Source organism: Dioszegia hungarica (genome assembly GCF_025882075.1).
Source record: "Dioszegia hungarica strain PDD-24b-2 chromosome Unknown MKK02contig_16, whole genome shotgun sequence".
NCBI classification, from domain to species: domain Eukaryota; kingdom Fungi; phylum Basidiomycota; class Tremellomycetes; order Tremellales; family Bulleribasidiaceae; genus Dioszegia; species Dioszegia hungarica.
Genome location: NW_026515773.1, coordinates 956,518 through 973,017, shown reverse-complemented (window position 1 = coordinate 973,017; position 16,500 = coordinate 956,518). Strand labels below are relative to the sequence as shown.

General features: G+C 57.2%; 8 protein-coding genes across 8 annotated transcripts; 2 read left to right on the top strand and 6 right to left on the bottom strand.

Moving 5' to 3' along the window:
- Positions 1-324: 324 nt before the first annotated feature.
- MKK02DRAFT_28564 (Saccharopine dehydrogenase-domain-containing protein) lies at positions 325-2,023 on the top strand (the record flags this gene model as incomplete). The annotated part of the gene is made up of 8 exons (XM_053087587.1): positions 325-571; positions 624-660; positions 713-859; positions 919-1,109; positions 1,156-1,490; positions 1,542-1,597; positions 1,644-1,759; positions 1,821-2,023. 8 exons carry the CDS (start codon positions 325-327, stop codon positions 2,021-2,023), a joined length of 1,332 nt encoding a protein of 443 aa, XP_052943575.1.
- A 272-nt stretch (positions 2,024-2,295) lies between these two features.
- Positions 2,296-3,073, bottom strand: MKK02DRAFT_28563 (uncharacterized protein; the record flags this gene model as incomplete). Its single annotated transcript, XM_053087586.1, has 5 exons — positions 2,296-2,433; positions 2,465-2,472; positions 2,534-2,604; positions 2,628-2,803; positions 2,864-3,073. 5 exons carry the CDS (start codon positions 3,071-3,073, stop codon positions 2,296-2,298), a joined length of 603 nt encoding a protein of 200 aa, XP_052943574.1.
- Positions 3,074-4,097: 1,024 nt separating this feature from the next.
- MKK02DRAFT_18266 (putative 40S ribosomal protein S8) lies at positions 4,098-4,960 on the top strand (the record flags this gene model as incomplete). Its single annotated transcript, XM_053085918.1, has 4 exons — positions 4,098-4,159; positions 4,208-4,391; positions 4,534-4,638; positions 4,688-4,960. 4 exons carry the CDS (start codon positions 4,098-4,100, stop codon positions 4,958-4,960), a joined length of 624 nt encoding a protein of 207 aa, XP_052943573.1.
- A 333-nt stretch (positions 4,961-5,293) lies between these two features.
- Positions 5,294-6,132, bottom strand: MKK02DRAFT_38454 (uncharacterized protein; the record flags this gene model as incomplete). Its single annotated transcript, XM_053090110.1, has 5 exons — positions 5,294-5,429; positions 5,491-5,572; positions 5,628-5,768; positions 5,854-6,024; positions 6,084-6,132. The coding sequence occupies 5 exons, from the start codon at positions 6,130-6,132 to the stop codon at positions 5,294-5,296; spliced, it is 579 nt and encodes a 192-aa protein (XP_052943572.1).
- A 310-nt stretch (positions 6,133-6,442) lies between these two features.
- On the bottom strand, positions 6,443-8,396 carry MKK02DRAFT_38453 (uncharacterized protein; the record flags this gene model as incomplete). The annotated part of the gene is made up of 4 exons (XM_053090109.1): positions 6,443-6,461; positions 6,555-6,950; positions 7,016-8,055; positions 8,115-8,396. The coding sequence occupies 4 exons, from the start codon at positions 8,394-8,396 to the stop codon at positions 6,443-6,445; spliced, it is 1,737 nt and encodes a 578-aa protein (XP_052943571.1).
- A 379-nt stretch (positions 8,397-8,775) lies between these two features.
- Positions 8,776-10,662, bottom strand: MKK02DRAFT_38452 (uncharacterized protein; the record flags this gene model as incomplete). The annotated part of the gene is made up of 3 exons (XM_053090108.1): positions 8,776-9,193; positions 9,255-10,339; positions 10,387-10,662. The coding sequence occupies 3 exons, from the start codon at positions 10,660-10,662 to the stop codon at positions 8,776-8,778; spliced, it is 1,779 nt and encodes a 592-aa protein (XP_052943570.1).
- A 502-nt stretch (positions 10,663-11,164) lies between these two features.
- On the bottom strand, positions 11,165-12,898 carry MKK02DRAFT_38451 (uncharacterized protein; the record flags this gene model as incomplete). Its single annotated transcript, XM_053090107.1, has 3 exons — positions 11,165-11,414; positions 11,466-12,544; positions 12,599-12,898. The coding sequence occupies 3 exons, from the start codon at positions 12,896-12,898 to the stop codon at positions 11,165-11,167; spliced, it is 1,629 nt and encodes a 542-aa protein (XP_052943569.1).
- A 1,010-nt stretch (positions 12,899-13,908) lies between these two features.
- On the bottom strand, positions 13,909-16,453 carry MKK02DRAFT_28559 (uncharacterized protein; the record flags this gene model as incomplete). The annotated part of the gene is made up of 6 exons (XM_053087585.1): positions 13,909-14,158; positions 14,286-14,506; positions 14,550-14,763; positions 14,813-15,927; positions 15,985-16,134; positions 16,316-16,453. The coding sequence occupies 6 exons, from the start codon at positions 16,451-16,453 to the stop codon at positions 13,909-13,911; spliced, it is 2,088 nt and encodes a 695-aa protein (XP_052943568.1).
- Between the last annotated feature and the right edge of the window lie 47 nt (positions 16,454-16,500).

The following is a 16,500-nucleotide window of genomic DNA, read 5'->3' as shown; positions in this document are numbered from 1 at the left end:
TCCGCAAAGCGAGTTCTTTCCGAGCGAACATCGGTTACTGACACAGGTCGTATGATCATACCCCGGTATGTCAGCCATCAGACCCAAGGCTGAGTCGTCCATGAACAGTGTTGGATGCGCGAACGAGCGGGTCAATCAGCTGCCAAAGTACCAAGTACTCGAGTAAGCACAGAGCGAGGCGCGAGGAATGCGGACCTTCTGACGTCATTGTCATTCAGCATTCCTCAGCTGCAGAGCTATTCCAGACCCTTTCAAAGCGACGACTCTCCTGTTGCATCTCCATAAAGAGATACTTCATCATACCCCCCAAGGCCTACTTACACGATGCGCAATCCTACACTGATAGTCCACGGAGCTTCGTCATTCACAGCCAAAGAGCTGCTCCGATACCTCGACACTCATCCCGATGGCGGATCGTTCGAGTTCATTCTGGCCGGCCGAACGAAGGCCAGGCTGGATAAGGCGAACGAGCCGTTGAAGCGGAAGAGGGAGGTGATCGTTGTGGACCTGGAAGACCGGGAGAGTGTCAAGAAGCTGGTAGCCAAGGGGGATGTGGTGATCAATCTGGCTGGTAAGCTCGCTGACTAGCACTTGTTTAGTGGAGGGGCAGAGCTGATGTTTAGGGCCTTTCAGGTGGTACAATGCCGAAGCGCTCATCCGGTGAGTTATTCAGCTGTGATAGTATGCCGTCGACCAAAGCTGACTATATTAGAGAATGCGCAGAGTCCGGCAAGCACTATATCGATCTCACGGGCGAGTCGACCTGGCTCGCAAGGGACATTATTCCCAAGTACAACTACCTCGCCTCCAAGACAGGCGCTTGCATTGTCCCCAGCTGCGGCGTCGACTCGATTCCATCGTCAGCTTTATCTCCGCCCACTCCAGCATGTGAGATAGGCCGTGTAGCTGATACAGCAGTGATATGGCGCTCTACTCTGCGTTATCGCTCCTCAAGACCTCCCACCCCGATCTGAGCATCACAAAGTCCACCGCGCTCTTCAAAGCCGCAGGTACCGTCTCTGGCGGGACAGCAGCCTCGCTCTACGCGGAGATCGAGATCCCTGAGGAGTACAAGGCCCGGCAATATCAAGGCGAATGGTGCCAAACACGTGCGCCCCTCCCTCTTTACTTCTCGCTGCTCTTGCTCATGATCAGCCACATTCCGCAAGGCATCATCCATCAAGCCCATCGTATCCCTTTCGCACCCCCTTCTTCCCTTCCCTGAGCGCATCGGCGCCTTCTTCGTTATGTACCCGTACAACTGCACCGTTGTCAGGCGATCGTGGTACCTATCCCAGCTCCCCGACAACAAGCGCGACCCGTTTGCGGACCCGTCCGCCAACTCGTCTAGCGGGGAGAAGGAGGAGCCGGCACATGGAGATGAGCTGGTCTACGAGGAAGGCATGGAGGTGGGGAGCAGTAAGCTCCTCGCTGGGGTGGCGAGCTTTGCGCTGTTTGGCTTCTTTGCGCTGTTCAAGTTCTCGGGTCTGGTACGTTCCGCTAATTGGAATGATGAGAGGAGTCAATCGCTGATGAACCAGTTCAGGAAGCTGTTCAAGTATGTCATCCCGGCCCAAGGAACTGGATCATCAGACAAGTGAGCACCCCTTTATAAGCAAACTCGGATCAAGCTGATCGTTCAGGACGCTTCAGAAGGGCAATCTCAAAGTGACTAGCTTGTCCACTACGACCGACCCCAACGTCGCGGTCTTGACGACCTACACGGGCAAGGGCGATCCTGGTTATATCCACACTTGCCGTATGTCTCCCAATACCCATCCATGACTCGCACACCTGGGGAGGCATAGCTCACACCACAGACTTGTTGGCTGAATCCGCTCTGTCCCTCGTCCTACCCCCACCGAAGGGTACCACCCTGCCTCCGCTGTCCAAGCGTGGCGGGTGCCTTACCCCTTCGACCGCGATGGGTCAGGTGCTCATTGCTCGGCTGAACAACACGGACCATACTGCCATCAAGAGCGAGTTGTTGGTTGGCGGTCAAGAATCAAGAAAGAGGCGATGAGGCGGGATATCATAGCCTAGATGATCAGTTGTGTTTATGTTCTTAACGTTGTGTCTCAAAGGAATCCGCCGGACTTCGAAGGCACTCTGATCGTACCCCTTTTCTGACTCTTTGCGACAATGCTCTGTCGACTAAAACAACTGGAGGAGGATTGACTCTTCATGGGCTCCTGATAGGCTGACCCGGTATCATCTTATTCATCACCTGAGTGAGAAGACCCGAGCTTGTTTCGATCACTGTACCCGCTCCCCTCGTCATACGATGGCTCACGTTCAGGCTCTCTCGGCCTCTTGGGTTGTGCCTTCCACGACAGTCCAGTCCTCGTCGACCTTGTCTTTGGACTGGAAACCATTCAGCTGACTGATCTGCGATCTCTCGTACCACCGCAGCAAAGCCTCCACGTCCGTCACCTTGTCATCATCTGTCAGCTCCTTCGCGTACGCGCTTGGCTTCTCATCAGCATCTTATATACACTCATTAAGGCGGCAACGCTGATCGTACGAGACTCACGAACGACAGTCGGTGCAGCTTCTCCTGCAGGAGCTAAGTGAGAGGCCGGGTATCCTCGTTCGCCGAGAGACCTCCGTCAGTCTGGCTTGTCAACTTTGAGAGCCTTTCCCAGTATTGCGGATAGCTCCCGAGGCCGGTCCAACCCTGGGAGCAGAGTCCCGAGACGAAGATACTTCGCTGGCGATCCTGAGATTTGGCTGCCCTCGTCAACAGCCCTTGCAGAGCGATCTGCCGCTCTGATTCGGTCATACCCTTGATGCTATCCTCAGACTGGTTATCAGCGAGTTGTCCAGTCAGCTAGTCAGATATGAGGCGTCCCTAATGACATACTGCATCAGTGACGCGCGCGAGCTCCTCGAAGATCGCCAGCGACTCGCGTGCACTGCTTTCGGCCGCTTCGCAGAGGAACCGTCCCCGCATTCTGTAGCCCCTGCTTGGATTGAGGGCGAGCCCTGCGATCTGAGCATGCGGAAGGCTGACGGTCTCCATCCCCTTGAGCACGACACGGTGGGGGCAGTATGTGGCTGCAGTGGAGCTCATCATGAGTAGAGAGTATGGAGGGAAAGGTGACTGAGCCGAATGATGAGTAAGCCAGTGTGCAGTGTCAGTGAATTTGTAAGTGGCAAACGGGACAGGAGGCCTCGAGCAGCAAGAGCCATAGTCCAAGCTCAAAGGGCGGCTCGTAAACGGCCACGAGGTGCGAAAGGATTATCCCGCATCAAGGGAAGTCCGATAAGGTGGGGGATCATGCTAGAAGTCACGACTGACGTGATGGCGCTGTCCGGCCGCTGTGCTGCCTGAAGACGTACTGGCTACAACCGGCAGTGTCTGATGAAGCAAAGACGCAAAAGGTGATGCACGAAGAGAAGCTTTGTCCTGCGGACAAGTCGCCAGCTTTTAGCATCAGAGATCAGTCAGACACGACAGATTCCGTGCCCAGGTCTTGAGCGGTCAGGATCCTCAGTACGTCTCGTAGGAACTGCCACCCGTCTTAGCAGCCAAGTTGGCGGTCGTAGCGCACCTGGACCTGCAATAGTCCTCATCTCATGACACGAGAGTGGAGCCGAAGTATAGACCTACTATGATGCCTGGTCCGAGCCAGCTGACAGGCATGACCGACATGCATGGGCGAAAGTGCATGCGATGCAGCGTGGAATATACGCGGCGGCATCGTCGGCGTTACGCGAAGGTGTTTAACGGCGATGAGGTGACGTGCCACACGGGGTTTCGGCGATACCAGCCGGGGATGCCGGCATTTCTGTTGGCTGGCTGTCGCGCTGAGTGAGGATTTTGATTCCGCTTTGGTGCTGGGCGCAATTGTATGCTCTGGTTGTGAGCGGTCCATAGTCTTCCTCTTCATCCATACAAGTGAGTAACAACTTTCACCTACAGCGGACATTCACAGCAGGGCAACAGGCGAGTGCGACGGACAAGCGGTGGATAAGCGAGGGACCGGAAGGTTGGGGGGGAAGGATAAGACGGAGAAAGGGAGATGGAATTGGCGGACAGGGAGGAGGGATTGCTGGAGCCACACCATCGCAGGAGCCTATGCTGATCCTACAGAATGGGTATCGCACGAGACACGCGCCACAAGCGCTCCGCATCGGGTGCCAGGCGGGCACACTAGTACGTCTGGTCTTTTGGTCAACATGAAACCCGCGCTGATATACCTAGCCGTAAGAAGAGAAAGTTCGAGCTTGGGCGTCAACCTGCCATGACCAAGCTGGACTCGTCGAAGCGTGTTCACGAGGTGCGCGTACGTGGTGGTAACACCAAGTACCGTGCGCTCAGGCTCGACACTGGAAACTTTGCCTGGGGATCCGAGACGGTTACGAGGAAGACGAGGTTGATTCAGGTGGTGAGTGGGATATCTGCTTTGGCGCTCGGGACTAGGGGCGGACATGCTCTGGGCGGATGGTGTCAGGGATGGAGTAGCACAGGAGGATGTAGACATGGGGAGGCTCTGCCGAAATTTTGCGAGAATATTCGCTGACTCTCAGCGATACAACGCATCCAACAACGAGCTTCTCCGTACCCAGACCCTTGTCAAGTCGGCCATCGTCGACATTGACGCTACCCCTTTCAGGCAGTGGTACGAGTCCCACGTAAGCTTTCACCTCCGCTTTGTAGTACGGACCAAGCTGATTATGCTAGTACGCCCAGCCCGCCGCCCGAGGTGGAAAGCTTGCCGAGGCCGACCCCGAGGCCAAGCAGTCCAACCACGTCAAGCGGATCCTCGACGAGCGCAAAAAGACTGCCAAGCTCGACCCCCTCCTCGAACAGCAATTCAAGGCTGGTCGTCTCCTCGCCGTCATCACCTCCCGCCCTGGTCAGTCCGGACGCGCCGACGGCTACATCCTCGAAGGAAAGGAGCTCGAGTTCTACAACAGGAAGCTCCAGGCGAGGAAGAGCAAGCACGCCGCTTAAGAGTGGGGTGTGGTTTGTAGAGATATGGATTGGGCTATTTATGCTTTTGGGCAGAAGGGAGATCAGGTCGGATATCAACGGAGCCTTGGCAAAGTGGACTTCCCGCACCTCGTACTCATCGCCAGGCACTGGCTGACACATCACCACTCCTCCGACGACATGAGACTCATCATGGTGTGTTTGCTTTCTAAATTGGCGAAGCGGACAAGGGAAAGCATTACCGGTAGCATTAATGCATTATAGGGGTCACATTACGGGTCGTATGAGGTCGTACAATATGAGAGAAATGTCCATGAGGCTGGCTCGGCAGAGTGCGCCCTTATCATACAGCCTCTACACCAGCATGCCCACTCCTGCGCCTACACACAGCATCACCGCCGCACCCTGTGCGAGCAGGGAAGAGAGCGAATCGTAATTCGGCTTGAGGCCCATGGCTGCTGCGCGGGAGGATGAGGCGAAGGGGTTGGCACTGCTCAAGTCAGCTCAGCGCTGATCGATGATCATGAACACGGCCATCCGATGTGACGTACGTGTTGGACTGAGCATTAGGGATATTGTTATTGGAAGAAGGGCTGGCGGTCTGCGAGCTGGGCGGGGTGGTGGATGTTGCAACTACCATGGTGAGCCGTAAGTCCGGCTGGCCGACGAGCTGCTGACAAAAGCTCACCTATGCCATCCTCGATCCTGAACGGCTGACTAGTCGCGAATACTTGCGATTCGTTCGTAGAGTTGACAAAGTACACGACGTAGCCGCCACCCGATGGTACACCGGGAAGGAGGACGCGGACGTAGCTGGCTGTAGCGTTCGCTGTCGGATCAGCTATATGCCACCTGGGACGGTTCCACCGGGTCAGACAGCTGGAAGCACCTAGGCGCAAAGCCACAGGACTCACTCTGATCAGCCAAGCTCTGATTGGTCGCCAACAACCCCGAATCCGAGTTCCCCAAGAAGGTTCGGAAGAAGTACGTGTCCGTCGATGGGTTCGTGGCTGTCCAGTTCAGAGCGACCGTGTTGTTCTTGTACCACACAGTGTTGGTGTTTGGATAGAGGATGCTGAGGGCAGCTGGACGCGTCAGCATCAGCATTTGCTTTCGACGCGGTGGGGCAGTCGGAAGGACGGACCGTGCGCTGAGGTGGCGAGGAAGAGGAGGGGGAGGACGGCGAACAACATCTTGATTGATCAAAAAGGCGAGGGATGTATGGAGAGAGAGAGAGAGGGGAGGGTGTCACAGGTGAGGGTGATGTATGGAGGTGAAGTCGAAGCCAGATGTCTGAGACCAAACAACCTTTGCAGGGTGGACTTGCGAGATCGGACGCACGGATCACGCAGGTTTCAGATTATGATCAGATTTCACCTCCTCTACAGCTCTCGGCGAGCTAGGCGACAGTGGACAGGGTAGGCAGAGGAGACAGAATACACCTATCACGACCATGACAGATGAGCACTACAGTCCTCCATCTGATATCAATGATACCAAAGATTACGCCAAAGTCCCCATCCTCAGTCTCAGCTAAACCCCCCATTTCCCAGATATCCCCGATTACGGCCGTCATCTGGCAGAATGTGTGAACAAAGACTGAGAGCCTGCGTACCGAGTAATTCCCAGCCCAAGGCGATCCGTAGCCTTCAACACGCCCTTCAGCGGCTCCGACGAGCGGCCCATATCGACCGCCGCCACCCAAAGCATCTCCGCCCCGGCCTCGATTTCCGCCTGAGTCGCTGTCTCTGATCTCTCCTTGAACCGCTCCGCCTCCGCCGCCAATCTGCGCAGGCTCGCTTCGAGATGGGGTAGGATGGTATCTGAGACGAGCCCAACAGCCTGCTGGGCCTGTAGCGCCTGCTCGGCAAATCTGGCGGCATAAGACTCGCACCGCCGGAGAGGCTCGCCATTAGGGTGAAACTCCAGAGCGAGGGCCTCTTTGTAACTGGTGACGCCGAGATGGACGAGATCTGCGACTGCCAGGTGACGCCGTCGATAGATGCCCTGACTAATGATCAGCGCTGAGCACACATACTCTAGGTCGTCATGGATGAACAGCAATGGATGACGTACGAAAGAAGGAACCTGAGGTATCCGGTCTGCTCCTCCCCGTCATCGCGCGGCCGCCCACGAACAGACCTGCCGATATGAAGGTCGGCGTCTGGGTGGCAGATCCGAGCCAGAAACCGGATGACGCGAAGCAAGCGCTTGGGCTCGACGGTGGTCCGGATAGAGAGCTCTTTGACAGAACCGGGAGAGTCAAGGTGATGCCGCCGCATCTTCTTCTGGCACGCCGATGCCGCCCGCGAGATGACATCGGTAGATATGGCGAGGAGCTGAAGATTGGGTAGGTATTTGCTGGTCTTTGACACCAGGAAGGTAAGGTCTTTCGCCGAGACCGTGATCATGCGTTCGCCGGATCCGCCCGCTAGGTCCAGGTGTGTCAACGAGGCCGACGCAGCTCGTGCGAACTTGCCGAAGTCGACCCGACTGATTGTTGGGACGTTGATGGCAATGATGATTCCGAGCCTATCCATGTGCTCGGCGGACGATTGCCATTTGTATAGCGCGGTGATGGTGGGGAGGCTGACCTCAACCTCGCCAAAGTCGATGGAGCGGCACAAAGACGAGCACGATTTCCCGTTGGAAAAGGCGCCCGTCCAGCTCTCATGAATGGGACCATGAGCGGAAGAGAGCTTGAGGTCGAAGCGGGACCGCACCGCATACTCGGGCGAGGGAGCAGCCGGTACGGTCGGACTCCACCGAGAAGGGACCGGTCGGGATGTGTCATACCTGATGGCGTAGATGTGCTCTACATGCCATGGCTTGTCCGATTTCTGGGCGGGCCGAAAGTGTACCTCCCACGAGTCGTGACCGAAGGGCTCGTAGGCGCTCCCGAGCCTAATGGTGCGCAGACTGTTACATTTGGCCCGGAGGTGGGGGACGATGAGGTTGATAACCTCGGGACGATACGTGCGGAGCCACGCATGGACTTGCTCCGGCTCTGCGTTCTCCAGCACGGGGGCGCCGAGGTCGTGCAGCATGGCTGATGAGAGTGTCATGGAGGTAGCGTCGATGATTCGGACTGCTGAGCAGTACATACGCTGTCGCGGCTGCATGATCAGCTGATAATCAAGCTCGACAGAGCTCAACCAAACAAGGAGGAACTCACGGTTTGGATAGACATCCTCAATCGCACCTGATTATACGGGACCGTATGGTACAATATCGAGGCTACATCGTACATGTAGCCCTGCCTCACCCGCATGGAGATCGCTAGGTCATGAGGAGAGAGTAGACTGAGCAGGTGTTGCCGAAGCTCGGGGACTTGTATGAACCGCCGCGCTGCACAATCGGGGTCGGACGTGGAGGAGGTAGATACGAGATTTGGGGGAGGTATACTTTGACTCGCCCGCTTCCGGGCCGGCGGGGAGAAGGTTCCGCAGGAGAACATGATGGAGGGCCGGTGATCGGAGTCGTGCTGACGGTAGTGGAGATGAAAGCTCTCGCTGAAGCAGGGTGAAAAGCGAAGAGAGAAGGCAAAGTGAGATCTGCATCTGCATTTTGCTCTTGTCCAGCTCGTCCGGTAGATATCAGATCCGGATCCGGTGAGGCCGGGCGGGGGAACGAGTTGCGTGCTGATGGACGATGCTACGAAAGCTGGGACTTTGACGAGCATGCGTATGTGAGTGTTTATACGATTTATATAAACATCTACAGAGTACGAAGCGAGACCTGAGCCTGAGCTATTCGCTATACCTGCTTGATTTGCTCGTCCTAAATGTACAGTTCGCCTACCTCACGGTCAACCTTCCCACTCTGCCCTGCAACCCCTACACCTCCCGTCCCGCCTGCATCAATCCCTGACAATGAGCGATCCCGTCCTGCATCCCCTTCGCCTGGTCCGCTATCGCCCCGATTTGCGTAGAGATTGGACCGAAAGCCTTGACAGCTTCGAGCAGCGCCGCCGTCTCCGCGCTGATGTCGTCCTTTTCGACGGATTTCGAAGCCAAGGCTGCTGCAGCTCGCGCGAGCTGTGAAGTGGCCTCTTGGACGCCGGAGATGATAGTCGACGTAGCGAGCATCGCGGATGCTTTAGCCTGCGCTAACCATTCCGCCGTAAGTCGAGCTGCCGGGCTGATCGGACGGCCGCTGCGGTGATACTCGAGTTCGTAGACTTGTTGAGGGGTAGTGATGCCCATTGACACAAGGTCCGCTGCCGCCAGATAGTACCGTTGCGTCGCTGGACGACTATGTTGATCAGCAACGGGCTTACTATGCGCATCAAGGGGCCAAGTGAATCGAGTCTCACCTTCGAAGATATGCCAGTAACGCAGTTTGCTGAGACCAGCTCCACTCCCCACCGACAGAATCACCGATAGCGATCTCAGCCCCCTGAGCGCAGGCCTTGTATAGTAAGCGGATGATATTGAAGCGTCGGCCGGAATACGGCTCGGTGAAGATGCTGAGCTTGACGATGGGGCCAGGTCGTGAACTTGAGAGCTTCCCGTTCCGAAGCTTCTGCTTCAGCGAATCTTCGGCGCCGGCGATCCCGCGCAGTGCGATGCGAAGAACTTTTAGATTGGGCAGTCGACAGCGGATGGTGTTGATCAACTCCGGAAGCTCTGCGAAATCGATCGAGGCGCGGGAGGAATCGTAGCGATCCACCAGCGATAGATGCGTTAAGGACGAGGAAGCGATCAGAGCGAGCAACCGGAAGTCACTGGAGCTGTATGACTTGACCCGATCCGCCGTGATGTCATGCAGGAGTTTTTTATGTCCAGCGTATTTCTGGAATACGTACAAGAAGGACAACGTGTCGACGTCAACCGGTAGATTGCCGAGATTGATGGCACCAAAGACGTCACTGAAGCAGGTAAGCCCACGCCTGCCGACGTAGGTCTGCCAGTCTTCATGTATCGCCGGCCCACCCGATGTCAAGACAAGGTCGAACCGAGGACGGATAGCGTATGCGGTGGACGGAGCTTTCGGGTTGGGAAAGGTGGTGAGAGAAGGCAGAGGGAGCGATATGTCGAACTTGATAGTGGAGACGTAGACGATATGCCATTTGGCGGTGACGGGCGTGCCTGGCTCGTCCCAGCGCGTATCCGTGGCCGGCCGAAAGTAGACAGTCCAGGAAGGACTGCCGAACGCCTCGTACTTATTGCCGAACTGGATGCTCTGCAGCCCGGGGCATTTGAACAAGAGCTGAGGAACGATGATATTGATGAGCTGAGAACGAAAGTTGGTTCGAAGCCATTGGGCGATGCGTCGCTTCCGCCCCGATCCGCTTTCGGGGAGATTCCGGATGTTGAGCTGCGAGATGACCGTAGGTGAGAGGGTCATGGTGGTCGCATCGATGTTTCTCACGCAATAGCAGTACATCTTTTGGCGGGGCTGCGGAAGTCAGCTTCAGCCGTCAGCGAGTCGTGGCAAAAGCTCACCGTCGACGAGCTGCTCATGCGAAGTCTGACCTGGTCATACCCCACACTGGCATACAGCAGACTTGCCGCATCTTCCTGAAAGCTCTCCTTCACTCGCATGAGCCTTGCCAGGTCGTCACCGGGAAGGAAGCGGAGCAAGCGCTGGCGCAGCTCCCGATTGGCGACAAGTTCGGCGCCGAATAACTGCACTTGAGTCACCGCGGTTGTAGGCCCGGTCTGAGGCGCGGCCGTGGTGGTCCTACGCTTCTTGGACGGGCGGTCGGCCGAGGACGACATGATGGAGGGAGAGGCGGTCGGTCAGGGCGATGGTACTACTTGCTCTTGTGCGAGAAGGAAGAGCAAACGCAAGGTCCGTCTGGCTTGCTTGCTGCCTTCAGGCGTCCGGAAATTCCGGTCCGGAATCGGAATTCCGGACTTTGCGTGCTCCGCATTCCTCGGATGCTGCGGAGTGAGGAGGCTTGATGAAGCGACAAACATGATAGCTCTGGTGGACCAAGCCGTACCACGACCTCTGCAGAGTGGCTACATGAGTATTATGGTGAAGTATCATACGCATTGTACAGTACCTGTGTTGCTTGGGACTGCAGAATTGACCCCGGGCCCATATACACATCTCGCTTAGTCCCACGCCCTTCTCCGTCTCAGTGCCCGCCGTGACCCTTACAATCTCCATCACAAACCTGGCTCATGATGCGGCCCCTGCCGACTTCCCAAACTCCGTCTTCATTTGAATCTCCTGACACTCCCGTGCGGAACCCGTCCCCCGCTAGCGCCGAAGCTAAGTCGTGTTGCCGTTGCTGGGATAGAGGATGGCGCCTGGGGCACCGAGTCGTCCGGGAAGTAGGTTGACCGTAGAGGATGCAGCAGCTGTCTGAGCGGTAGTCGATGGTGCTGACGCAGGCCTGTCGCGAGGGGAGATGGGTCGACCATCCGGATAGTAGCTGAGGCCAAAGATACTGTGGGGCATGGAGATGCCCATGCGTCCGAAATCCGCAATCGCCAGGTGATATCGCCTTTGCTGTGTGCTACTAGGATATGATCAGCATCTGCAATAATACTTGGCAATGAATAGCGCTCACCTTTGGAGGTATCTCAGTAAATCAGACTGAATCGTACTGCCCCATACCTGCTTGAAAGAGTTACTGATATCCAGCTCGGCTCCTTTTCCACAGAGACGCGCCAGTATCCGGATTGTATTGAACAGCCCGCCGGCATAGGAAGGCTCCGCGAAGATCTTGAGAGTGCGAATTGAACCGGGTGAATCGAGAAGCTCTGGAACTAGCTTGTCCTTGAGGAGCCTTTCGGATTGGGCAATTCCGCTCAACGCAATGCGAAGAACGCTGAGATTGGGCAGGTGGGATTGAACGAGAAGGATGATATCGGGGAGTTGTGCAAAGGATAGGCATACTCCTGATGCATCGTAGCGATCCGCCAAAGCGAGATGTGTTATGGATGTACCGGCGACCCGAGCGAAGATTTGGAACGCCGCGAAGTTGTATGGCGCGAAGTACTCGGCGACGACCCGCTGCAGGCGTTCGGGATGACCGGCGGACCTTTGACGCTTGAAGAGCGAAGTGATTAGGCCAAGCTCGACCGGTAGCTTGCCAAAGTTGACGGCGCGCCAGATGTCACTGAGAGGCTTCCGGCCTTTCAGACCACGGACAGTCAGCCAGTCGGCGTGTACTGTGGGCCCGCTAGCGCCCAACATCAGGTCGAACCGAGGGCGCATTACGAAGGCCTCCGAGGGAGACCGAGGACGACTGGGTTGGAACCTCTTTGGGGGAGGCAGAGAGAGGTCGAGGGTACGCGTGACCGCGTACGTGATATGCCAGTCGGCAGTGACTGCCTCGTCTGGCATGTCCCAGCGTTTGCCCATGGCGCGGCGAAAGTGCACGGTCCACGACCGTTTACCGAAAGGTTTGTACGGGCTGCCGAAGTGGATACTCTGGAGGCCAGAGCACTTTGCCCGGAGCTGAGGAACGAGGACGTTGATGAGTTGAGGCCGATATTGTGAGACCCACTTCGCGATGTGGGTCTTGCGCGCCGTCCCGCTTGCCGGAAGGTTCTCGATGTTGAGCTCGCGCAACACCGTGGGCGAGAGGGTCATGGTGGTCGCATCGATGGTGTGAACGGCGTCGCAGTACATCTTCTGACGAGCCTGTGCATCATCAGCGTTGCTCCTAAGCCATCGTATGACACAGAGCAGGCTTACACTTCCCGACTGGCTCATGCGCAGCCTCACATGATTATACGGCATGGTGTGATACAGCACCTTGGCTGTGTCATACATGAACTCCCTCTTGACCCTCATGAAGCTTGTGAGCTCAAGGGGGGAGAGGAAGCCCAGCATACGCTGACGAAGCTCGGGGATGCCGATGAACTCCTCAGCTACCGGACCGGCGAGGGGAGTCGAGGGAGATTCGTGCGACGATGATACGGACGTCAGATCCGGTTCCGATTCGAGCTTGCGCCGCTTCGGGGTCGAAGGGGGGAATGTGCCGCCGGAGGGCATGATGAAAAGGGAGGTCGCCGAGACGGGTAGAAGGATGGCGAGGTGTGAGGTCTACTTTGGTAGAATGAAGGAAGAAGGCAAGATGCTTTGGGAGACTTTGGGTTGAGTTCCCGCTCCACATTCCTCAAATTGGACTGGCTGGTCGCGCCCTTTGAGCTTCTTTGAGTCTTCGATACCACCCTCTCTTTTTGCCACTCCGGTCCCATCCCTTTACATCGGCTGAGGATCTCCCGCCAGACAGCAATGGCACGTCCTCCTTCTCCTGCCTCCAAGTCAGAGCAGTATGACTTCCCCGGCCTCGGCGACCGTCTGACCGGCCACCTCAACATCACCCTCCACCCCCTTGAACGCACCTTCCACCCCTTACTCCGCATCACGGTGCGCCCGTCCCCCACCACACCTCCTCCACGAACCAAAGGATGCTACGCCCTCATTTCGGTCGCTCTTCCAGACGCGGTCTTTATCGACCGGGACGAGCTGGCGGATCGATGGGGCATGATACCAAGCATCCTCCGCCCGGCTCGGTGCGGTACGGTCGGATCCTTCCCACCGCGTCTGGCGGCAGGCGGTGATGATGACAGAGCTATGAAGGCCTGGATGCTCAAGCCTGATATCATTGATATTGAGCGCCCGGTCCGCACTGTACCGGTGATGATCACGAACCGGCTGGGGGAGGAGGTGGAGGAGATGACGAGGCTTAGTGTCGCGCTGGAGCTGAGGGCGGAAGCTCTGGAGCTCGAGATTCCGCTTCATGGGCGATATCTCGCCCCAGGACTGGGCGGAGAAGGGGAGAGGGAGGTGATAGTGTTTGGAGAAGGAGGAGGAGAGGTCAGGGGGAGTTGGTTATGTGCCATGTCGGAGGATCCTGACCAGAGTACGTCTCGCTCACTCCGTCCTCTCCCGCCGGTATCCCGGCTGACGATTATAGTCTTTGCTATTCCACCTGCACCTCACTCTACCGGTTCAGAAAGCAAAAATTCCAGACACTTCCACGGCGAGATCCCGGTGGCTCAACCTCCGGTCATCCAGTTCGACCCTAGCGGAGCGCCCATGACGCTTACTCTGCCGGTTGGGCATGCGGAACACCAAATCCCGGTCGAGATAATTACCGCTGTGGCTATCTGGCTAGGATGGGCGTATCTCGTCAGGAAGATCTGGCGCTTCAGCCGGAGAGCAGCCGCGCCGGTACAACGGGGCGAGCTGGCGCCAGGGGAGACGAGGCAGAAGGTGGATTGAGGTCGGGGAGATAGTGCGCGGCAGCTCCGGTCGCGTACGCAGAGGAGGTCAACACGTCAATTCGTCACATTTACACCTACAACCGGACCCCGATACAGATGTCTTCCCAAATCGCCCTCCCGAAATACCAAGCTCCGTGCCCCCGGCTCACCACCGTCCCGCAGTCGGCCCAGAGGTCGAGACGCTCCTCCTCGCCAGACTCGCACCCAGTACCTCTCCTCCCTCAGGTTGCCGCCTCACCACCCGCAACCTCCCCACTCCCATCGAAGCGAGCAAAGACGGCGCTATAGACTTGTACGAGTCAATCTCGGCGGTCAAGGCGGATATCTGGGCGGTAGATGCGTTAAGGTGATGACGAGCAGTGGCGAGTTCCTTTTCGTCAGCTCCTAGTACCAGTCATGCCCTATGCACTCACGTGCTTGACCATAGCCATCTCCCTCCGCAGACCCTCGACGTAAGAGATCTTTTGGCCACCATTCCCATGCCCGATCAACTCCGCGTTCTGCATTCCTAGCCGATCTGCATCTTCCAGCGCCATAGCTTCGCGCGATCGGAGTATATCCGCTTCTTCTACGAGGGCGTCGTATCGCTCCTGTACGTCTTCCGCATCTTCCAGAGCTTGTCGCAGCCTGATAGTCAGCTTCCTGCTGCCCGGATGTGAAGCGGATCTGAGCTCACATCTGCGCCTCGTCTTCGAGCGCGACCTTTGCCGCCCCCCACCTCGCCGTCCCCTCGTTTGCCCGTCTCAGCATCTCCCTCTCCTCCGACGTCCGCATCTCCAGCTTTTCCAGCTTGACACGCATATCACATAACTCGCTCTCTAACCGACACTCCTGCGCACTCGCCCTACTGGCTTCTGTACGCCACTCGAAGACCTGGTCCGCACAATTGGCATGCACGAGGCGTGCTTCTTCCAGATCGGCCGACGCCGTTGATGTCCTAGCCTGAAGGTCTGCTAGGGCGGTACGAGCTGCCGAGAGGGAGTATAGGGCCCGGCTGAGGTCGTGAGATAGTGATGAGATGGACGTGAGGTGATAGTCGGAGGTGTTCTGGTGGTGGGAAGTGATGATTGCGATGTGGATACTAGCCAGGTCAAGGAGCTGGAGGGTGTCGGCGGTATCGGAGGGGAGGGGCGCTTGGCTGGCGTATGGCGGCCCGACGTATGTTGTGCGGAGCTCGCGGTCGGCTTTCCGCTCTGCAAGGAGAGTAGCGAAATCGCGATGCAGGACATCCTGCTCGCTTTCCATCTCGGTCACCCTCGTTCTCAGCTGGCCGTTCTCTTCCTCGAGCAAGCGGCACCTTCTTCGACTCGCCCGCCATGCCAGCTGGGTCCCGACTCGAAGCGACCGCTCGATCGCCAGTTCGTCCCTCGCCTGCTCACACAGCCGACGCTCCACCTTCCCCTCTAGCACCCCAGCGCACGCCTGTGCAGCGTCCCGCAGAGCTACCTCCCGCCTTGCCACGTCCGCCTCCAGCTCTTCCACCCTGATCCTCAGCGTTTCCATGTCTTCATGACCGTGTTTCAGATGCTTCACCCTGGCCTCCAAAGCAAGCTTCTCCTCCCTCCACGCCCGCCGCTCAGCCTTGAAGCGATCCATCTCGCCTGCCTTGTCGGCTGGCGGTGGACCCACCGGTTTGGAGCGGATGATCTCAAGCTCCTTCTTGAGGATAGCGCGTTCGCCGCGGAGGTCGGTAATGGTCTGCTTGTCCGCAGCTTTGGCTGTCTCGAGAGCCGAGATGAATGATTGTAGAGTGGTGTTGGATGATTGAAGTTCCTGCACTTCTGCGTGATGCTGTATTGAGTCAGTCTCACAATTCCCTCGGCAAGGAGGACAGAGAAGCCAACGCACCTTCGCCTTGTACTGGTTGTGCTTATGGACCAGATCCTGCAGCTTGGCCTCGATACTGCTGGTCGCGCTGGCAGAAGATGTGGCTGAAGCCGCGGATAGTCGCATAATCGTGGTCTTTTGCGCCTTGATCTCGGCTTGGGCGTATTCGAGCTGAACATCAGCGATCCATAGCACGATAAGTGGCATTGTAAGACGGACTTCTTGCTTGATGAGAGTCATGCCGGCGCCCGCAGACTCTTTGTATCGTTAGCTCCATATCTTATGAGCACCAAGCTATAGCAAGTCTAGACTTGCCTCTGTCCCGCCTGAGAACCTCCAGCACTCCCTCAACCTCGGCCCGCTTCCGCCTCTCCCCAGCTAGACTGGCGAGGGCTTTGTTAAGCTTGGCTTCCAGATCCACCGCATCGTGAGCTCCCTTCATCGCCGTATTCTCTCTTCTTGAGGTCGACAAGGGTGGCCGAGAAGCCATAGCGCTGACTACAACGAGGTTGGTTGACGATGTCAACAAAGGTCGGC